At 55.5% G+C, this 22,489-nt stretch overlaps 1 protein-coding gene across 1 annotated transcript in view; it reads left to right on the forward strand.

Annotated features, from left to right (window-relative positions):
• The first annotated feature begins 7,138 nt into the window (after nucleotides 1-7,138).
• The window catches only part of ACSF3 (acyl-CoA synthetase family member 3), a 44,108-nt gene continuing 28,757 nt past the window's right edge, over nucleotides 7,139-22,489 (forward strand). Inside the window, exons 1-3 of the mRNA XM_054170311.1 lie at nucleotides 7,139-7,185; nucleotides 11,982-12,704; nucleotides 14,804-14,959. Coding sequence (XP_054026286.1) covers nucleotides 12,012-12,704; nucleotides 14,804-14,959 — 849 coding nt within the window. The 5' untranslated portion in view covers nucleotides 7,139-7,185; nucleotides 11,982-12,011. The remainder of the gene's footprint in view (nucleotides 7,186-11,981; nucleotides 12,705-14,803; nucleotides 14,960-22,489) is intronic.

Raw genomic sequence — 22,489 nt, forward strand, 5'->3', positions numbered from 1 at the left:
CATCTGTGCTGCCAGACCAAGGTTCTGACCCGTGCCCAGAGGTCCCAACGTGCACCCCTAACCCCCACATGGCACTCACCCACAGCCCCTGCAGCCAGCACCCCATGGCTATCACTCCTGCATCGTGCAGCTTGTGGCCACGGGAGCATAAGCTACCCAGATCCTGCATTCTCCTCTTCCCTTCTCCTCAGAGTGCTGCTGGGTGCAGAAGGCTCTCTACCCACCCTCTCCTTCTCCCCCCATCCCTGTGGTAGCCCCAGTTTGGGAGCAGGGAATGGTTCCTGTGTGCCAGCCAGCAGGACTTTGGCTCACACTCTCCCTGCTCCACCGCGGCCACTCCGGCAGCTCCCGGCACCGCCGCTGCCGGCAGACAAAGCCCAACCAGACAAAGCCAAACCTCCCTCGCTGGCCCCTGCCTGCGTGGCCAGGAGATTGCAAATCTCTCTTTGTGGCCACCGGCCGAGCCCGGCGGGCACCCGAGGCTCTCGCCTGCCCATGCCAGAGCCAACAAAGAACTGGTAGTGCCACGGGACAGGCCACAGGCAGGAGAGCGCTGGGACAGCCGGGGAGGCCCCGGGCAGCCTGCGCAGGGCTGAGCCAGCTGGGCTGGGCTGAGGCGCCCTGGCAGTAGACACATGCAGGCACACAGCCTTTGAAACGAAGGCAAATACCTCACTCCTCGCCGGCTCCACCGTCTGCTCCCCGTCCTGCCTCGGCCCCGCCGTGCCTCCGCCGTGCTGCCCGTCTCCCATGCAGCCCACGCCGGGATGGGCTGCCAGACCCTCCTCTCCGCCGCCGGCGGGTTTTGGCCCCGCGCTGCCTGCTGGCGTCCTGGCAGCCTCGTCGCTCCAGCGATGGCATGTGTCCATTATTAGTTGTTTTTTTTTCCTCTCTCCCTTTCACAATCCGTCCTCCCCAGCCTTCTCCGCCGGTGTCTCCGGAGCCGCCTGTGGTGCCAGCTCGCTGGGAAATTGGCAGCAAGCGCGGCACAGGGATCCTCCCGCAGCTGACGGAGCCCTGCCAGGCGCAGGCAGCCCTTCTGCCAGCCACCAGCCTTGGCACGAGGGGACGGGGGGCTGCGGGGGGCTGCCGATGCTTGGCAAGCCCTTCCCCGGCACCGCGCGCCCCAGCCGCCACTGCGGCTCCGCTGCCAAGAGCCAAACGGGGGGGAGAGAAAGGGGAAAATGGGGAAGAGAGGCGCTGGCTTCGCCATGCCCGGTGGCCAGGGATCTTCCCTTCACCGTGGCCAGCTGGGTGACGTCCTCATCCCCTGGAGAGAACACCTGGCCACAGCGCTGGCACCGCATGGAGGCTCGACCTCATCTGTCTCCGCTCGTGCCCCCAGCTCAGCCAGAAGAGCCCATCCTGGCTTTGGCAAGTGCCAATGGAAGCCAGCTCGGCGATGCTGTGTGGCAAGCACAGCTCCCACAGACACACCTCTTACCCAGCATCCGTCTGTGGCGGAGGGGGGTCCGGGAAATTGGGAAGGGGAGAGTGGAGGAGGGACTTCTGGTGATGGGTGGGTGGTTTTGGGGTGCCCCCCAGCCATGTGTCACTCTGCATGGCCACCTTGGCCTCGTGCGACACAGTGTTCCTGCTCCGTGCCAAAATCCTGGTGCAATGGTGCCATGGCTCCATCCAGGCCAGCCATCACCGTTGCAACCGTCCCTGCCTCTCCAGCTTTCCTGCCTCAAATTCCTGCTCTCAGTGTTTTAGTGAAGGGACAGGTGGTAGTGGGATCCGAGCATCCACAGCAGTCCCAGTGCTCCCAGCACTGGTGTCCCAGGAAGGCTCCCGAGGCTGAGGGACATTGGCAGGAAGAACCAGGCAGGAGGCAGGGGACAGACTGCCAGCCCTGAGCCAGCCCAGCAGCCTACTTGGCTTCACCCAGAGTGAGTAATTCATCAAGAGCCACGTTTCTTGGGAGCTGCAGAGGTGCTGGGGCTGCCCCATTGCCCTCGTCCCAGCCCTGTGGCACAGGCTGGTGGGACAGAGCACTGGCACCACCGATCAAGGTGCTGGCACACAGAGACCAGTTCACCATCACTGTTCTACAGGTTTACCTCCTAGCTGGGGAGGTCTTTAGTGGGGTTGGCAGGAGACACCAGGAGCCTTCCATGGGGCTGGATGGGGCCACGTGTGGGTCACACCAGCCCTGTCCAAGACTCCTGCCAGGCAGCACTCAGTGGCCCATTGTCATCTTGAGAGCCAGCAGCTGGGGATGCAGCAGCTCCCGGGATGGTGGTGACGATCCACGCGTTCCGAGGAGCCCTGGGAGCCATCCCGGCATGCCCCTCTGCCCGCGTCCCCGTGTCCCCATCCCCTGGCCCGCCCGTGTCACACGTGTGCCTGCCATTTCCTCAAATAAGCAGCTAATCTCCATCAATCATAATTTGGAGCAATTATCATAATAGGGCCATTTTGCACTTATCCTCGCCACGTGACGCAGGAGGCACTTACAGCTCCACTTCACGCCGAGCGTCTCCGAGCTGCTCCTGTCCCCGGGGAGTCCCCACGGCAATCGTGTCCCCTGCAAACCCCTGGGGACAGAGCCATCCCCAGCCACCCCGGTGCGAGCGGCGGATGCTGATGCCAGGTGTGATGCGGGCACAGGAGGGGGTGGCAGTGGGGCTTTGTGCCCTGGATGGTGCCCTCCCACCACTGCAGCGGCAGCGCGGGGGTTAAACCCCGAACCGGGGACGCTTAATCCGGTTTCTGCCACCATATGGCCTCTCGTTGTGCCGATGATGCCACCCGGCGTGTGGCAGGGGGCACGGCCAGCAGCCCTGGCTCTGACCCTCCCTGGCTGGCCAGCAGGGAGCAGACTATGAGGCGGGGGGGTGTTGGGGTGGGGGGGTGTGGATGCTGGGAGGCAATGAGGCAGGAGGGCTGCGGGTGGGAGATTAGGAGCTGGCAGATGGATGGAGATCAAACATTTCACTCCACCTTGTTTACAACTCCCTCCTTGGCTGTGGCTGGGGACCCCAGCATGGGCTCTGGCTCTGTCCTACCTTGGGCTGGAGCAGGATGAGGTTAGGGACATGGTGCCTACAGGCTTAGGGTGTCTCAGCAGGGATGGATGGACTCCCACTTCTGTAGGATCCCAAAACTGTTGAGGCTGGTAGTGATTCTGAGATCGTGGAGCCCAACTGCTCACCCAGAGCTCACAGCCCCACCACTACCGCTAAGCTACTACCATGTCCCCAAACACCATATCCAAACCTTGTTTAAATACTTCTGGGGTGGTGTCTCCACCACCTCCCTTGGCAGCCTGCTCCAATGCCTGATCAGTCTTTCAGTAAAGACATTTTCCTTCCATCCTCACCCCAAGCAGCGCCGTGGCAGCAGCCCTCAGTGCCCCCATGCCACCCCGTGCCACCCCACCACAAAGCGCTGGGTTGGAGCTGTCGGGGAGCTGTGGTGCCTCACCACGAGCATCAAGCTCTCAGTAACCCAGGGGTGTTTGTGGTGTTTACACCAGCCTAGTAATTACTTTCCCTTTTTTTTCCCCCCCTTAATAAATACGGATGTTGCCACAAGTAAGCTCTAATGTAATAAAAGCTTTCTGCTGGATCCATAATTAATCAGTGAGCTGCCTAAGGCCGTGGTGGGGGGGAGCAAATGGAAAACCCTCCTGCTGGCAAGAGCTGTGGGGTACACACATAGCTGGGAAGGAGGTGAGAAGCCATGGTGCTAGCCTGGGGGCATCCCAGCACCCTGGGAACCATTGCAGCAGCCCTGTGAGCCTGGGGTTAGGGGGTCTGTGGGCAGGCAGGGCTGTGGTGCACCTGGATAATGGGGTGGTTGGCTGCTGCAGGCACTGGGTGGTATGCTCCCAGCTGTGATGGCACATCTGGACTGACCCCTCCTTGATGCAGTGTCCCTGTCACCCTGATACAGAGATCGGAGCTGGGCGCGACGTGGCCCTCCCCAGCCACCAAAGGTTGGCATAAGGTGAGCTGGCACTGCCATACCCCACGCTCCCAGTGCTAGTGATGGCCAGGGCTAGTTTGTCACCACCAGTTCCCTCTGTCCCAGCCCTGGGGAGCAGCATGTAACCCTGGTAGCCCCCAGGATGGATGGTGGTGGCTGGGCCCAGCTTGTGGCCAGGGCTGAGGATCAACTCCAGGGCTGTGGCCCCCTCCAGATGGCTGGTGCCACCAGGTGCTAGGGGACGGGTGACTTGGGGTGGACATCTGCTGTGCATGCAGCCAGCTGGCCCAGCAACCTGCCATGGTCATGGGGGAACTATGGTCCTGTCACCACCACCACCCCCCCCCAGCTGGGGGTCTCTGCACAACCTGGAGGGGTTGCAGAGGAGGAGGAGCATCTTTCCTGGTCCCTGTCACAGCCTTGTCCCCATCCTGTGCACGTCATGACTGGACCACTGCACAGATGATGACACCCTGCTGTCAGGGACCCCCCTTTGGACACACACCCCTGCACCCCTCGGGGGGATTAATCCTGCAGCCTGCAGGGGCCAGGGCAGGCTGGTGACAGATGGCAAGTGCAAAAAGTAGAATGAAAGCAGCAGTGGCAGGGCAGTGGCAGGGCTGGGGTGGGTGGTGGCAGGAGCTGGGCACATCTTCAGGACAGCATGTGGGCATGGGGCCTGCTGAACCCTTTGGTGGGGTGATGGGTGTCTGTGGGTGCTGGAGGCTAGCCAGGAGCTGCTGGGTGTGGGGGAGTCCCACAGCAGGGCGATGTTGTGCCATGGGGAGGTGTGTGGTAGGGAGACATGAAATGGGGAGAGGGCTGTGAAATGAGATGTGCAGTGCAGGCGTGCAGTGGGAATCATGGAGTGGTTTGGAAGGGACCTTAAAGATCGTCTAGTTCCAAGCCCCTTGCCATGGACAGGGATACCTTCTGCTAGACCAGGTTTCTCAAGGTCCAACCTGGCTTTCAACACTTCCAGGGCTGGAGCCTCCACAACTTCTCTAGGCAACCTGTTCCAGTGCCTCACCACCCTCATGTGGAAGTGCAAAGCTGTTGTGCAGCTCCTTCCAAATAAGGAGCAGGGGCAGCAGGTCGAGGGAGGGGGTTCTCCCCCTCTATTCTGCTCTTGTGAACCCCCATCTGCAACATCATGTCAGGCTCCGGAGCCCCCAACACAAGTAAGTTATGAAACTGTTGGAACAGGTCCAGAGGAGGGCCACAAAGATGATCCCAGGGCTGAAGCATCTCTGCTGTGAGGACAGGCTGAGAGAGTTGGGATTGCTCAGCCTGGAGAAGAGAGGGCTCCAGGCAGACCTTAGAGCAGCCTTTGAGTATTTGAAGGGGCCGTCAGGAGAGCTGAAGAGGGACTTGGTATGAAGGCTGCGTGGCAGGGTGAGGGGTGATGGCTTCAAACTGGAAGAAGATGGGTTTAGATTAGACATTAGGAAGAAATTCTTCCCCATGAGGGTGCTGAGGCACTGGAACAGGTATGATGTGTAACAGGAGCTGCGCAATGGTGAGGCATACAGTGGGGAAGGAGTCATGCAACGGAGAGCTGAGCCATGAGGAGCTGTGCCATGAGAAGCCGTGCAAAGGAGATCTGTGCCATGAGGAGCCGTACAACGGGGTGCTGTGCACCATGCCGGGCAGCTGGTGCAGGGCTGATGTGTGCCTGAGGCTGGGCTCCTGTCCCCGTTTCCGCTCCCAGCCCCGCTGCGCCTCACTGGGCTGCCGGCCGCCGGCCCCCGGGTGGAAAAACACCTGAGGGAGGTGGGTGGGGGTCCCCCCGGCCGCCCTGCTTCACGCTCTGCTGCGCACAGCCACATAAACAAGGCTCTGGTAGAGGGGCAGGCTGCAGGCTTGGGAGGGGACAGCCCAGGACACGTGCCACTGGAGGAGGACTGGCACATGGTGGATTCCATGGCAGAAGGGCCACACCTCTCCATCCAAGGGGCTGCCCCGTTGCCCATGAGGCGGATGGGCCAGCAGCATCCCGTCACTAAGTTTGCAGGGCCCTGCCCCATCCCACCACAGCTGATCCCTAGTGCCCCTCACCCATGGGTGACGTCGAGCACCAGGTATTGCCACCGAGCCACCCGAAAGAGGGTCTGGCTGCCCCAGGCCCCGGGCACGTCCTGCAGGGCCCCCATTGCTGCAGCAGTGAATGCAAATCTGCAGCAGGACCGACGGAAAATACCCAACTGGGCTGGGTTTCCGCTCGGTGCCGCGGTGGGGTCAGCGTCACCCGGCTGCTCTGTGATGCGGCCCCTGTCCTGCTCCTGCCAAGCCCTGCCTGAGTCCGGTGTGGGGTTTTGGTTCCGCCTGGCCCAGGGGGCTGAACGCAGCCATTGGCCCTGGGGAAACGGTGCTGCCGTGGCTGGGAGCTCCAGCCCGGCCACCATGTGCCACCACGGCAATGTCTAACGCCTGTGCCTCCCTGGGCTGTCATCTGTGTGTCCATGGGGATGTCTGTGCATCCATGGGGAGTCTGTGTGTCCATGGGGATGTCTGTGCATCCATGGGGAGTCTGTGTGTCCATGGGGATGTCTGTGCATCCATGACGTGTCTGTGTGTACATGGGGATGTCTGTGCATCCATGACGTGTCTGTGTGTACATGGGGTATCTATGCATCCATGAGGTGTCTGTGCATCCATGAGGTGTCTGTGTGTCCATGGGGATGTCTGTGCATCCATGGGGAGTCTATGTGTCCATGGGGTGTCTATGCATCCATGAGGTGTCTGTGCATCCATGAGGTGTCTGTGTGTCCATGGGGATGTCTATGCATCCATGAGGTGTATGTGTGTCCATGGGGTGTCTGTGCATCCATGAGGTGTCTGTGTCTCCATGGGGATATCTATGCATCCATGAGGTGTCTGTGTGTCCATGGGGTGTCTGTGCATCCATGAGGTGTCTGTGTCTCCACGGGGATATCTATGCATCCATGAGGTGCCTGTATGTCCATGAAGTGTCTGTGTGTCCACGGGGTGTCCGTGTGTCCCGGGGGATGTCCATGTGCCCCGGGGATGTCTGTCTCCCCCAGAACGTGCCGTGGGTGCAGACCACTCCTGGTCCGCCCCGCAGCCCGGCGAGCCCCGCGCCCGGCGGGCGCTCCGGTGCCAAATCACCGTTAAGCAGGGGGCAGGCCGGGCCGGTGGGGGCGGAACGTTCGGGCGCGGAACGCCCGGGCCCCGTTTCCGCCCGGGCCCGTGCGCTGCCGGAGCGGTGCCCCCGGTGCGCGGTGCCGCCAGGTGAGGGCCCGCCGGGGCTGCGGGAGCCGCCAGCGGGGCGCGGGGGCCCGGGGCGCGTCCGGCCTGCCCCGCGAGCCGGGGAGAGCCGCGGGCCGCTGCCTGGGGCGCTGCGCCTCCCTGCCGGGACCCGCGGGGCTGCCGGGGCCGGGGGGGTGCGCGGCGGGGCCGGGCGGGAGCGGGGGAGGCTCCTGGCGCTGTGGTGAACGGTGGATTTAATTGGAACGCGATAAACTGTCCTCTCCTGGGAGGCTGGGCAGGAGCGAGGCGGTGAGCCCCGCCCGGCCCTTCGCTTCCGGGGCCCGAGGGTGTCAAAGTTGCTCCGCATAGGTTGCACCGGGGGAGGTTTGGATTGGATATTAGGGGAAAATTTCTCTCCAGCAAGAGTGGTCAGGCGCTGGAACAGGCTGCCCAGGCAGACGGTGGAGTCACCATCCCTGGAGGGCTTCAAAAGCCGTGTCGGCATGGCCCCATAGGGCCCCGTTTGGTGGGCGTGGTGCTGTGGGGTTGATGGTTGGACTCGATGGCCCTGGAGGTCTTTTCCAACCTTAATGATTCCATGATTTGGCAGTAAAAGACCTGGGCTCCAGCCTGGTGAGGCCGTCACTGGGCTGGAAATCGCAGGGTGAGGGGGTTTCCAGCTGCTTCTCTTAAGGTTTGATGTGAATAGGCTGAGGGACCTAGAGCTGGAGGGTAGGAATCTTGCCTGGGGCGGCAGGAGATTAAAGTTCAGCCTTTTCAGGAGGGCTGCAGGGTCTGGGGTCTGCAGCAGTTCTTACAGCTTCCAGCTGCCAAGTGCTTTGAGGTGCTCTTTCAGGGCAGTGTAGCTGGTGAAGGATCTAGAGCACAGATCTTTTGAGGAGCACCTGGGGGAACTGGTTCAGCCTGAAGGAAGATCTGCTGGCCCTCTACAACTTCCTGAAAGGAGGCTGGAGCCAGGTGTGAGTCCATTTCTTCCAAGGAACAAGCCATAGGACAAGAAGAAGGGGCCTCAACTTCCACCAGGGGAGGTTTAGGTTGAGCATGAGGAATAATTTCTTCCCCAAAAAGGGCAAGGTTGTCACGGCCTGGCCCAGGCTGCTCTGAGCAGTGGTGGAGTCCCCATCCCTGGAGAGGTTTCAAAGCCATGGAGATGGGGTTCTGGGGGATGTGGTTTAGTGGTGACCACCAGTGCTGGGTTAAGCGTTGGACTTGATCTTAAAGATATTTTTCCAACCAAAATGGTTTTGTGATTTTTCTGGTCTTTTGCCTAAGCTCCCCAGTGACAAACTTTTTGTCAGTTATCCTCTGCCAGAGTTTGTGTTACCAGCAAGGGGCACAGCAAAGAAAACAGCTCCCAGTGTTAATTTCCCAGTCCCAGGGGTCTGCACATAGGCAGCCAGCACTAGTTCTCTGAAGTCCATAAACAAGAAGCCTGGCCAGAGGTGCTGCTGTTTATTGTTCCATTAAATCTGGGCTGGTGCTGTGCTGAAGAGGGGATAATGTGTTTTTTGGAAGGCATTGTTCTGAAGCAGCAGCTAACACCTGCTTGGAGCTGTGTGAGGAGCAGCCAAGAGCTCTTAGCTGGGGCTGGGCTGGAGGGTGGCATGACCCTGGCACGTGGTCACTCCCAATTAATGCCCCTTTTAATGTCTGGGGCAAGGTGGCCTTGGGTCAGGAGGAGGTGCTTTGGTTTAAGTGATGAAGGAAGGGCCTGGAGTACATGGCCTAAGAGGAGCAGCTGAGGGAGCTGGGGTTTGTTCAGTCTGGAGAAGAGAAGGTTGAGGGGAGACCTCATCACTCTACAACTCCCTGAAAGGAGGCTGGAGTGAGGAGGGGGCAGTCTCTTCTCCTTGGTGCCAAGTGACAGGACCACAGGAAATGGTTACAAGCTGAGCCAGGGGAGGTTCAGGCTGGATGCTTGGAAATATTTGTTCACAGAGAGGGTTCTCAAACATGGGAATGGTCTGCCCAGGGCAGTAGTGTAGTCGCCAGCCCTGGAGGTGTTAAAGCAGTGTGTGGACCTGGCACTTAGGGACACAGTTTAGGATTGACCCTAGACTGGTTTGAAGGTTGGACTGGGTGATCCTGGAGGTCTCTTCCAACTGGATGGACTCTGGGACTCTGTGACATTGACTCTCTCTGTGTTTTAATCTCCACAGAGAAATGGAACCATGTGATACCAGCTTTGTTGTGGCTTGCTCTGGGGTTTTTTTCCACCCTGATGGTCTGTGTCATGAGTGCACATGGTTACCTTGCTCTGGCTCTGCCCAGCCCAGATCACAGGTTTGTTTTGCAGGTCCTTGTGCAAAAGCAAATACATGGTGGAGCCCATGGGTGGCCAGAGAGATGCTCTGAGGGTGGGTGGGAGGGGCTGTGAGGCTCACAGTGATGCCTCTACAAACATAAACACTGGTGGCTGTTGGTAGGTGCTGCCTGTGGATGTGTCTGAGCTGGCTGAGGTGTGTTCAGCTCATCCTTGAGTAGCTGCCAGTTCTCTGGATCTTTTTTGTTTCAGCTTCTCCCCATAGGAAGAAGCTGAGCTGGGAGGTTTTTTGAGCTGAGCTACTCCTCTAAGAGGTGTTTAGCACAAACTCTGTGAAAAGAAAATCAAGTCATTATTGCTGCCATCCAGGAAGTGCCTTGCACCCTCTTAAGAGTGAGAAGTTGTCATCCTTTGGCTGTCTTCTCTTGTTGTAGTGTCTCTCTGGGGATACTCCAGTGGTGGTGGTTAATAGCAGCCATTAGGCTGTGCTGTGAATTCCTCTCTTGTCTTCCACAGCCCTGTTTCTCCCTCCCTGCTCCCTTGGTGTCAGTGATGGTCTCTGCATGAAGAGGGTGCTTGTTCTTGCTGAGTTTCCAGCCAGAGCTCCAGGCTCTGTGCAGAGGGGTTAGGATTTTTCTGAGGCATCTTCTCAGTCCTCAATTTATCTCTTCCTCCTCTTGTCTCTGGTGTCTCAGTGGTCTCCCTTCTGAAGAGGAGTCTGCTCTCTCCTCTCTATATTCTTACAGGTTTGGCCCTGTGTGTTAACCTTTCCCAGATGTCTCTATTATTTCACAAAGTTTCCCTTCAGAATAGAGTAGAGTAGAGTAGAGTGGAATAGAGCAGAGTAGAGTAGAATAGAACAGAACAGAATAGAATTAACCAGGCTGGAAAAGACCTTTGAGATCATCGAGTCCAACCTATCACCCAACACCATCTGATCAACTAAACCATGGCACCAAGCACCCCATCAAGTCTCTTCCTAAACACCTCTAGTGATGATAACTCCACCACCTCCCTGGGCAGCCCAAGGGAAGGGATGATGAAAAGAGGGGTAAAGAGCAGACTTCTGGTCCTTCCCATCAGTTAGCACAAAAGCTTCTTTGCTGTCTTCTCCTGTGAGCTGGCAGGTTGATGTCATTGTGCTGTCTAAGCACAAAGGCAGAATATGCAACATTTGTGCCAGGCTGTGGTCTTCCTGTCAAGCCCTCAGTGGTGCTGGCTCTTCTCCTTGCTCCCCTCTGGAGGTTTTCTCTGTTGCAATGTCCCTGTGCCTCATGCCCTCGCTATGGTGGAGTGGTTAGGCTGGGCTCATATCAAGCTGTGGCTGCCCAGGTGGAGCCTGGTGCCGTGTTGGAGCTTGTGTCAGTGCTCTGCCTGGCTGTGGGTGCTGCCATGTTGGGACTTTGAGAAGCACCAAACCCACAGGTCAGTGTGGGGGTTGCTGTACTTTCCTGCTGGTGATTGCTGGGAAAAACAGATGCTTGGTGTGGATGAAACTCCTGGGGCTATCTAGGAGCTGTTAACCACTTGGTCTGTTGTGCTTAAGCAGTGTTTGTGATGGATGACCTGTCAGGTGGGAGGGTTTGGGCACTTTGCTATGCTTAGATGTGCTGCTGCTTGAAGGAGTGTAGAACAGAATCACAGAGTAGTGCTGGTTGGGAAAAACTGTTAAGATCAACATGTCCAACCATTCTCTAACTCTGCCAAGTCTGGAGCTAAACCATCCCCCTCAGCTCCACATCCCCTCCAGGGATGTGCATTCAACCACCTCCCTGGGCAGCCTGTTCCAGTGTTTGAGAACCCTTTCAGTGAGGAATTTTATTCTAATGTCCAACCTAAAGCTCCCCTGGTGCAACTTGAGGCCATTTCCTCTTGTCCTGTGGTTTGTTCCCTAGGAGAAGAGACCAACTCCCACCTGGCTCCAGCCTTCTTTCAGGGAGCCAGAAGCTCTCCCCTCAGCCTCCTTTTCTCCAGGCTGAGCAACTCCAGTTCCCTCAGCTGCTCCTCACAACACATGTGCTCTAGACCCTTCACCAGCTTCATTACCCTCTTTGTGCCTGCACCTTCTCAGGACCTCAAAGGCTTTCTCACCCAAGAAACAGTGCTCCACTGGGCTAAGCCTTAGGAGGTTTGGATTTCACATCTAACTGGAAGCACAGAGCAAGGAAATGGTTTACCAGAGCAGTGCAGACTGGAACCTGGGAGCTGGATACTGATAGGATTATTTCATCTCCTTCAGTGCTGGTCCTGCTGAGGTAGGATGGCACCTAAAGTAGCCTCTGCTGAGTGTCCTGACATTACTGTGCAACGAAAATGATTTAATCATTGATGCTAAACTGGGCTTTAGGGGCACGGCGGCTGCCTGAGGAAGGGTCTCGGTCTCTGTTCCATCCAGGCAGGGCCTTGCACGCTGGGGATGCAGCAAGCTGAAGCATAACCATTAATAATAGAGTGGGTATTATTCAAATGAAGGCTGCCACTTTCCCCTCTGTGGGAACAAACCCCTGGGTGATGGCTGCACGTACTTATCTGCTCCTGTAATTGCTTTCTGCAGAATCACTTCAAATCAAGCTCTGCTGGCAGGATGCTGCTCTCCCTGCTCATCCCCCGAGCCAGACGGCCCCTGCAGCGCCTCTTCCGAGACTTGCACCGCTGCAGGTGGGGGTTGTGTAGGCAGAAGAATCCCCACAGGAGGCTGCAAACCACTGGGGTGACCTGCAGCAGTGATGTCACCCCTGTCTTCGCTAGGGCTTTGGCTTTTGGTGATAAAGTTGCCATCGTTGACCGAAACGGTGAGCACACGTACAGAGACCTCCTCACCCAGAGCCTGCGCTTGGCCCAGGACATCTGCAGGGCTCTGGGATGCTCCAGCAGGGACTTGAAGGAAGAGAGGATCTCGTTTTTATGTCCCAATGATGCCTCCTATGTGGTGGCCCAGTGGGCTTCCTGGATGAGTGGGGGCATAGCAGTGCCCCTGTACAGGAAGCACCCCGTGCAGGAGCTGGAGTACGTGGTTCGGGACTCGCAGAGCGCGCTGGTCATCGCCGCACAGGAGTTTGTTGAGAAGATAGCCCCTAGTGCTGAGAAGCTGGGAGTCCCTCTTCTGCCCCTTCTGAAGTCTCACAGTGATGGATCCCCAAGTCATCCAGCAGTAGAAGAGGGTCCCCTGACAACCTGCACTTCATGGAAAGGCAGAGGAGCCATGATAATCTACACTAGTGGGACGACAGGAAGGCCAAAAGGAGTCCTCAGCACCCATGACAATGTGCAGGCTGTGGTGAGTGCTGCATTCACCCCATCCCAGCATGGTGGGGGTTGGAAGGGGCCCCTGGAGATCATCTGGTCCAGGCCCCACCCACAGCAAGTTGCCCAGGATCTAGAGATAGGCTTGGAATGTCTTCAGAGAAGGAGATCCACAACCTCCCTGGGCAGCCTGCTCCAGGGCTCCAGCACCCCCACAGGGGAGGAGTTTCTCCTTCAGTGAAACTTCTTGGGTTCCAGTTTGTGCCTGGTGCCCTTTGTCCTGTCCCTGGGCTCCACTGACAAGAGTCTGGCCCCATCCTCTTGCCCCCAACCCTTTAGCTCTTGCTGAGCCATGAGCAGATCTCCTCTCAGACTGCTCTTCTGCAGGCTAAGCAGTGCCAGGTCTCAGCCCTTCCTCCTCACGGAGATGCTGCAGGCCCCTCAGCATCTTTATAACCTCTGCTGGATTCTGTCCAGTAGTTCCTTGTCTATTGAACTCATGGGCTGCCCAGGGAGGTGGTGGAGTCACCATCCTTGGAAGTGTTCAAGAGGGGATTGGATGTGGCACTTGGTGCCATGGTCTAGTCATGAGGTCTGTGGTGACAGGTTGGACTCGATGATCTTTGAGGTCTCTCCCAACCTTGGTCATACTGTGATACTGTGAACTGCCCTGTGAAGGCTTTCCCTCTGCAAAGCTTATGCCCAGCTACACAAGTCTTGGCCTTCAGAGGTGTTTTGAGGTTGAAGAGCTTAAAGCTCAACACACCCCAATCACAGGGCTGTGGGGCTGTATTTCCAAAGTCCTCAACACTTTTAAAGTGAACACACAAAAGAGTGGTTAAGGCTCTAAACCTTTCCTTTTGGTCTTGCCATGCTGTAACTGCATGTAGGGGCAGGTGGACTCTTCTCCCTGCTGCCCTGGAAAGCAGGAGGGATGAGACCTGTTGTAAAAATGCTCTTTGTAGTGCAGTTTGATTTTCTTCACTATGACTGGGAGAGAATCTTTGTTCCTCATTGGAATGTAGCTTAGCCCAGCCCAGTCCAGTGTGAAGCCTGTGCATTATTCAGCTAAATATCCCCAAGGCAAAAAAATCCATTAGCTCTCTGAGCCCAAAGGAATGAAAACTTTGGATGAGCCTGCTGACTGCCTCACCAGTTGGTTATCTCTGCCTGCAGCTGAGAGACTCATGCCATTAGGGGAAAAAGGGCAGGGAATATATTGTGCCTTATGGATGCTTCCAAGAGCTTCTGGGTTCTCAGGTCCTGCAGTGTCAGAGCCTTGATGGATCGAGGCAGGGCTTGGCTATATTGGGCAAAGAATCTGCTCCCTCACAAATATGCTGATCATTTGGGAGGTGGCCTCAGCAGTCACCAGCTTCTGTGCTGTCCTGCAGAAAGGCTGAAACCTGCTCCCTGCCCTGGGGAGGAAGAGGGTTGGGAATGACACGATTAAATTCCACCGTTCCAAGTGCTGCTTTTATTTTTAGATGGCTGGAAATAAGCTTTCCACTTGCTGATGCTGGGCTCCAAGGGGTATTGTTCCACCAGAAGCCAGAGGTCTAACACTTCAGATAATGATCTCTTCAGATCAGAGTGGTTTAGAAGCTGATTTTTTTCTTTTTAGCTGATCTATTTTATCATTTGTTTTGACCTAACAGGAGCCTGCATTCTGCTCCTCCAACAATCTTCTGCTCCTACTGGCTGTCCCTTACAGGTGCTAGCAGCCCAATGCCATCAATGTCCACATTATGTCAACAGAGCTCTGGGAAAATGAGGGTTTTCATTGCTCTTTCTGCCAACTCTGCCTGTGCAGCAGCAGGTTAATAATTGTGTAGGTCCTGCTTAAAATCATTGCTGATTATGTCCCAGTAATGAGGAAGGACTTTGATGTGTGTGAAGACTCATGCTAACAAGATGCTGAAGTGCTCCTCTGCTCTTTTGCTGCTGTGGTGGGAATTTTGCTTGTGCTGACCCTGAGGGAAAGGTTTTTGTGCTCAAGCATCATTCCAGGAGCTCCAGAATTTCTGCTGCCAGCTGTGCCCAGGGGATCTGGGGCTTGAGTACCTTGAGCTTTCTGTGCCAGGGGAGTCTTTCCTCCTGCCCTAACGCTGGCTTGTGTGTTTTCTTCTACAGACCACAGGGCTGGTGGAAAAATGGGAGTGGAAGAAGGAGGATGTTATTCTGCACGTGCTGCCTTTACACCACGTCCATGGGGTGGTCAATAAGCTCCTCTGTCCTCTCTGGGTGGGAGCAACTTGCATCATGTTCCCCGAGTTCGACGCGCAGATGGTAAGCCTGGGGTGGGGATTGCGTGGCGGCTTTGAAAGGCAGCAGCCAGACCCCCTGTGCTGTCATGAGAGCAGCCTGGGAAAGAGGTTCTGGAAGCATTGCAGCCTCTTCAGCCACTGAATAGAATAAACCAGGTTGGAAGAGACCTTCGAGATCATCATGTCCAACCTATTACCCAGCACCACCTAATCAACTAAACCATGGCACCAAGCACCCTGTCAAGCCTCCTCCTGAACAGCTCCAGTGATGGTGACTCCACCACCTCCCTGGGCAGTCCCTTCCAATGGCCAATCACTCTCTCTGTGTAGAATTTCTTCCTAACCTCCAGCCTAAACCTCCCCTGGCACAGCTTGAGACTGTGTCCTCTTGTTCTGATGCTGGTTGTCTGGGAGAAGAGACCAACCCCCACCTGGCCACAACCTCCCTTCAGGTAGTTGTAGACAGCAAGAAGGTCTCCCCTGAGCCTCCTCTTCTTCAGGCTAAGCAACCCCAGCTCCCTCAGCCTCTCCTCACAGGGCTGTGCTCCAAACCCCTCCCCAGCTTTGTTGCCCTTCTCTGGACACATTCCAGCATCTCAACATCTTTCTTGAACTGAGGGGCCCAGAACTGGACACAGGACTCAAGGTGTAGCCTAACCAGTGCTGAGTACAGGGGCACAATGACTTCCCTGCTCCTGCTGGCCACACTATTCTTGATACAGGCCAGGATGCCATTGGCCCTCTTGGCTGCCTGGGCACACTGCAGGCTCATGTTCAGCCTACCATCAACCAGCACCCCCAGTTCCCTCTCTGCCTGGCTGGTCTCCAGCCACTCTGACCCCAGCCTGTAGCACTGCCTGGGGTTGCTGTGGCCAGTGTGCAGAACCCAGCACTTGGCTGTGTGGATGTGCAGCACTGGCTGCATGAGGTTCACAAAGTACAATCTGGGGTAAAGGGGTTGGAGCCTCAGCCCTAACCCGAAATGTGCTCCTCTGGAGGCTACAGCTTGTTGAAGCATGATGCACCTAACCATGATGCTGCACAGCCCCTCCTTAGGGTGTTGAAGAGCTCTGGCTGGAGCTGGGACTGTGTACCTGCCCACTAAGAGCAGCTGCACCCACAATGAGAGCTGTTAACTTTCTAGTACCAAGAAAGATGGACATAGAATCGTGGAATCACAGAAATGATTCCGTGGGTTTCTTGCATGTTAGCAAGGTGCTAACACAGAATCCCAGCATGGAGGGGTTAGAAGGGACCTCTGGAGAGCATCTAGTTCAAGCCCACTGCTACAGCAGGCCCATGCTTTGTAAACAGGCTACTTTCCCTGCTCATACTTACATGCTGGGTGGCCGTGTCAGAGTGAAAGGACAAGGTTGTGGCATACACCCAGGATCCTTTGGGCTGCTGTCAGGTGGGGGTGAGCCCAGGCTCTGGTCTGGGTTACTCATGTGATCCTTCACTGCTTATTTCTGCTTCTAGGAGAAGCAGCCACAGCAATGCAGGTGGCTGTTCTTGTGTGGAGATGGCCCTGACACCTGAACACCTTCTTGCTGCCCAAGCACTGATCTTTTCTGGGGAGGAACAGCCCCAGAACCCTGGAGGGGCAGCTCTGCATTTATCTTTCCAGAGAGGCAGGGAGCTACTGGAGAGAATCTAGTGGAGGCTACACAGATGCTGAGGGGCCTGGAGCATCTCTGTGAGGAGGAAAGGCTGAGAGACCTGGGGCTGTTGAGCCTGCAGAAGAGCAGCCTGAGAGGGCAACTGCTCAATGCTCAGCAAGAGCTAAAGGGCAGGGGGCAACAGAATGGGGCCAGACATTTTTGTAGTGCATAGTGACAAGGAGCAATGGGCACAAACTGGAACCTAGGAGGTTCCATCTGAATAGGAGGAGAGGCTTTGCTGTGAGGGTGCTGGAGCCCTGGAGCAGGCTGCCCAGAGAGGTGGAGTCTCCTCTGAGAGATTCTGAAGCCACCTGGACATTGTCATCCTCGGCAAGCTGCTGAGGGTGACCCTGCTTCAGTGGGAGGGGTTGGACTAGTTGATCTCCAGAGGTCCCTTCCAATCCCCACCATGCTGGGATTCTGGGAGTTCCAGAGTAAATAGGTAGGATGCTGTGGAGGAAGGCAGGAACAAGTAGCCAGTCCTCTCTCCTTGACGATCGCTGCCGATTTGTCTTCCCCCGTCTTTAGGGTGTGTCTCTGAAAGCTCAGGTTGCAGTAGGGATGTGTGCCCCACCAAAGGCAGGGCTCTTCTGCCCTGGTGGTGCTGGTGATGTGGCAGAAGAGCGTGGTGGGAGCCCGGCAGCAAAGTCAAGCCCTCTGGAGGGCGCGTTTCTCCGCGTCCTGTGCCACGGGTGATTGATTGTCCCTCACCCCCTTGCGTTTTTTCTCTGCTCTCTCGACATCTGCAAATCAATGAGCTGACGTTGAAGGATGGGTTCAGGGGCAGGGGGAGCAGGACACCCCGCCTGCCTGCCCTGATCAAAGCTCTCTCCCCCCCCCAGACCTGACAACTCAAGGGCAAGCGAGGACACGGCTGGAGGCATCCTCTTGACCCTGGCGCTTGAACTTGGTGCAGGGAGGTCGGTGTGACAAGCGGCCCTGCCGCAGCCGTCGCCGCGCCAAGGGCTCCGGGGTGCGTTCAGCCTCTGAGAGATGACATTTGCTTTTTCTATTTCTTTTCTTTTATTCTTTTTTTTTTTTTTCTTTCTTTTTTTTATTCCTTTTTATTATTTTTTTTATTGCTTTCTATGTTTTTTCCAAGGGCCTCCCCTGGGAGCTGGCAGTGGTTTGATCGACACTACAAAGCACAGCGCAGGAGGGTTAAATCGGGGCTTTCTTGTGGAGTTTAATGCAGGCTGCCTTTCAGCTCCACTCTGCTTTTCCCCAGCTGTTTACACAATGCCCTTTGCTACCAAAATCAGCTTTCAGAAAAGCAGCCCAGCTGCAGTGCAGGGTTTTGCAGGAGCCAGAGTTCTGCGTGGGGCTGTGGTGGTTCTGTTGGGTCAGCCGGGTTGGGTTGGGTTTTGTTGTTGGGGTTGGGAGGGGGGTTTTTCCACCCCCCCCTTCCCTTCACTGCACCTTGAGAAAGCAGCCCAATTACAGTGTGATATAAAGAGACTCGAATGGCAGCGAAAACACTTGACAGGCTGATCAAAACAAGGCTAGGAACTTACTCCCAACCTGCTGCAGACATATTTAGCCTTGAGTGATACTGGCAAGGGTTCAAGAGAAACCGCAGCAGCATGCCCGATGTGTGTTTGGTTTCTAATCACTAACACTTCATTATACAAAATAAATACTTTATTATTACAGTGTTTATTAAATTACATAATTTGTGGTGTGCCTTATAGCCCTGGATGCAGATGCCAGTCTGGTTTTGGTGGTGGTAATAATGCTCTTCCCCCCCCCCCCCCCCCCAGTTTCTTTTATTCTTCCTCCTCCCCCCCTTCTATTCTTCCTCCTCCCCCCCTTCTATTCTTCCTTCTCCCCCCCTTCTATTCTTCCTTCTCCCCCCCTTCTATTCTTCCTTCTCCCCCCTTCTATTCTTCCTCCTCCCCCCCTTCTATTCTTCCTCCTCCCCCCCTTCTATTCTTCCTCCTCCCCCCCTTCTATTCTTCCTCCTCCCCCCCTTCTATTCTTCTTCCTCCCCCCCTTCTATTCTTCTTCCTCCCCCCCTTCTATTCTTCTTCCTTCTCCCCCCCTTCTATTCTTCCTCCTCCCCCCCTTCTATTCTTCCTCCTCCCCCCCTTTTATTCTTCCCCCTCCCCCCTTAGTTAGAAGACATTTCGAGCCCCAGACCAAGGCTTGCTTGTTGTTCCCTGCAGGGCAGTGTGAGGAGGTGGCATCTTTCTTTCAGTTTTTTGGTAGCTGTCCAAGGAAAGGTTAGAAACCAAGACTGAGAGTCACTCCAGTGCCCTGACCAACATCCACCCTCTCACTAAAACAGCAGCTGATGGCCATGGCTCTGTGCAAGCTCATGCCAAGGCCACAAGGGCTCATTAAAGTGTATTGAGATGCCTCAAGCGTGAAAGTTGCTGCATAAAATCAGATTCTTCTTATTAAATGAGGACATCCATTACTTTGCACCAGCTCCTGTACATGTTATAATTCACTTTATAGCACCATCTGTTAAGACTGTCTTGCTTAAGCTTTTTGCAGCATCTTTTTATTGGAAGTTATTAAAAAATATGGCTGTGCCTATTAATCATGTATTAATAAAGGCTTTATAAATGGACCCTTAATTTGCAGCATTACAGGCCACTTGTACGTGACGTGCTAAGCCCTCTGGTGCGTGTACTCCTCGGGGTGCAGCGTGCCTGGAGGTGCTGGGAGTGCAGCTCAGTGCTCCTGCCTGCTCTTCTGGGGCTCTGGAATGTCAGTGCTGGATGCAATGGGAGATGTTCCAGCGCTGCTAGGAGCAGGCAGGAGAACAGCAGTGAGCCTGCAAGTGTGTTCTTCCCAGCAGCTGTGTGGGGCGAGGGTGGCTCTGATGTTTTGGTTTGGTTTTTGTTCAAGGCTGAGAACAGGGAGGGCAGAATCCTCCTGTGGAGCAAGAGCAAGCTGCATCCTAAGCAGCCCTGTGTGATCCTCCCCTTGTATCTTGCTTCCAATCTGAGTTACTCCCCCAGCTGCACTGTCCCTGGCTGTAGGCAGCCTGTGTTTCTCAGCAGCTCCTGACCCCGGGGTGAAATATTTGTTTGTTGTTTTTTTCCTTATGCAGGAGGAGAAATCTTTAAAGTGCTGGATGTGTACAGTTTCTGTCCACACTGGTGGCCAGAGGAGTAGAGATTAGTGGCTCTGTTGAAGGGAGGAGTGCAAGGTGAGCCTTCTTACTGGCCATCAGACAAAGCCCAGTGCTGTTTGAAAGCTTCTGTGAGCATGAGGGCTCGCATCAAGCAGGCACCAGAGCATCCATTCCCCAGTGGCTCCCTCACACTCCATCTCCCTTCCCTGCATCGATTCAGTGATGGCTTCTGAGGCTGAGCACATCCTCTGACTGCTGCTCAATGGAAATGTCACTGAGCCTGGAGAGGCAGACCCAGGGGAAGCCAGGTGTCCACCATGCCAGTGCTTTTGATCTGACAGTCACATGTCAGCGGCCCCATCCCACCCTGGGACCTGGCTGCTCAGGGCATCCTGCAGACAGGAGCCTTTGGGAGCAAGTCTTGAGGTCAGTGTCTGCTTTTCAGGATCCTCTGCCGAGGCTTTGGGATGAGGTGGATCTATTTTGAGTTTGAACAACAGGAGCAGCTTGTCTTTGCCGTGGACCACCTCTGATCTTGCCTTAAGGGAAAGATGTTCTAAGAGCAAAAGGCTCCCTGTCAGCTCCTCACACTGATAAACGTGAGAGCAGCTCCCAGGAGGTCTTTCAGTCTTGAAGTGACATTATTCAGAAACATGAAGGGAAAGCCTTGCTCTGAGTGATGGGAGAAGCTTCCAGAGACCTCAACTCAGGGTGACCTACTTGTGGCGCTGTGCTGCCCGCTCGCCTTTGCTGGCAGGTTTTGAGCTGGGGGTGTGCTGCCTGCAGAATGACAACGCTGTCTGTGCCCTGCCATCCCCTTCCAGGATAAATATGCTGAGATGCAGATTTCCTGCCCTAAAGTTCCAAGAGGAGCTGTTGTTTTGGTGCCAGCTTTACTGCCTGTCTGACTTAAGGTGCCTCCAAGGATCAAGCCCTCTAAAATCGTCCCTGCTCGTACAATGTCGTGCACAAAGACATCAAAATTGGTAATTTTATTTGGACCTTTTCCTAGGGAAAGGGGAAGGAGGAGTGCCCAAAGCTGGTGTGTGTGATGTGGGACTCACTCCCCTGACGTGCTCTGAGCCTGCTGTCACCCATGGCAGCTTTTTCCCTGCCGTGCCATAGACCTGACGCTCGTCAAGGTTTTCCTTGTGAGGTGTTGCTCAGGGGTGGCTGCAGCCTTGTTGTGGGGCATCAAAGACATCAAAATTGTTAATTTTATTTGGACCTTGCCCAGGGAAAGGGGAAGGAGGAGTGCCCAAAGCTGGTGTGTATGATGTGGGACTTGCTCCCCTGACGTGCTCTGAGCCTGCTGTCACCCATGGCAGCTTTTTCCCTGCTGTGCCATAGACCTGACGCTCGTCAAGGTTTTCCTTGTGAGGTGTTGCTCAGGGGTGGCTGCAGCCTTGTTGTGTGGCTATTCCTCAGACTTCCTCCTGAAGCCCAGCAGCCTATGCTGTGTCCCTGAGCAGTTTGTTTGTCCTTGTTATCGGTGCAAACCAGGCTGGGTGCTGGGGTTTTATACCTTTGCTGGGCTGCGCAGGGAGATCCAGGGCTCAGCAGTCGCCATTGCCTCCGGGAAGGAGAAGTGTGCGCCGCAGCAAGCCTCTCCTTTGGATCTGTCACTTCTGTGAACATCACTCTGGGCAGCTCTTTTAGTTTATCTTTAAAAGCAGAGCAAATCCAAGCAGAGGAGTCTGATCTCCAATAACCAAGCACGGCTAAGATTCAGCTCATAACGTGCTGGGGGTTGCATCTCCCATCCAGTTTCAGCTGGAGCAAGGCAATTGTCTTTTCATCCCTTAATGGGAGGCTTCAGAGGAGTAATTGTATTGCAGACTCAAAGAGAAGTCGGTGGAGGGAGGAGTAGGTCACTAGTGAGTGGATTATGTTTGATCACTTCACACAGACCTGGCTTTAAAAAGTTGGAGTTTTCCTTCCCCTCTCCCCAGATCTGCCGTCTGTCCTCAGCATCTGTTAGGCAGTAATGGCTTTTGATGTGTGTGGGGAGAGAGGAAAAAATGGAACCAGAGCCTGTCATATTTACTTACATTACCAGGTCCCAGGGAAAGCACTTGCTCCTTTCAGTGTGCCTGCAGCATAGGAAGGGTTTAAAAGCTTCAGCCTGGAATGCAGCAGGGCCATCAAACTGTGCTGATGAATAAATGATTAAAACCAGAGTCGTGCAGAGCGCCAACAGTTTGGGGTTACAGCAAACATGAGAAGAAGCCACCCAAGGGCCCAGTTTCCCTTTGAAGAGAAGAATGTTTCTCCCTGTGCATGCCACTCAGGAACCACAGCTCAGTCCACAGGAGAAAGCAGAGCTGCTCTGGATGCTCTTCCATCTTCATAGAACCACAGCATGGTTTGGGTTGGAAGGGACCAGCCCCCTCTGCATTAAGCAGGGGCATCCTCAACTACATCAGGTTGCCCAGAGTCCTGTCAAGCCTCACCTTGAATATCTCCAGGGATGGGGCCCCAGCCCCCTCCCTGGGCAACTCATTCTGGTTTTGCACCACCCTCATGCTAAAGAACTTGTTCCTGACATCCAATCTAAATCTGCTCTTCTCTAGTTTGAAGGCATGGCCTCTCATCCTATCACTGCAGGCCTTTGTGAACAGTCCCTCTCCATCCTTCTTGTAGGCCCCATTCAGGTACTGGAAGGTTGCTGTTAGGTGTCCCCAGAGCCTTCTCTTTTCCAGGCTGAACAGCCCCAGCTCCCTCAGCCTGTCCTCGTAGCAGAGGTGTTCCAATCCCATGATCATCTTTGTGGTCCTCCTCTGGACCCACTCCACCAGGTCCATGC

Source organism: Dryobates pubescens, chromosome 19 (genome assembly GCF_014839835.1).
Source record: "Dryobates pubescens isolate bDryPub1 chromosome 19, bDryPub1.pri, whole genome shotgun sequence".
NCBI lineage: Eukaryota > Metazoa > Chordata > Aves > Piciformes > Picidae > Dryobates > Dryobates pubescens.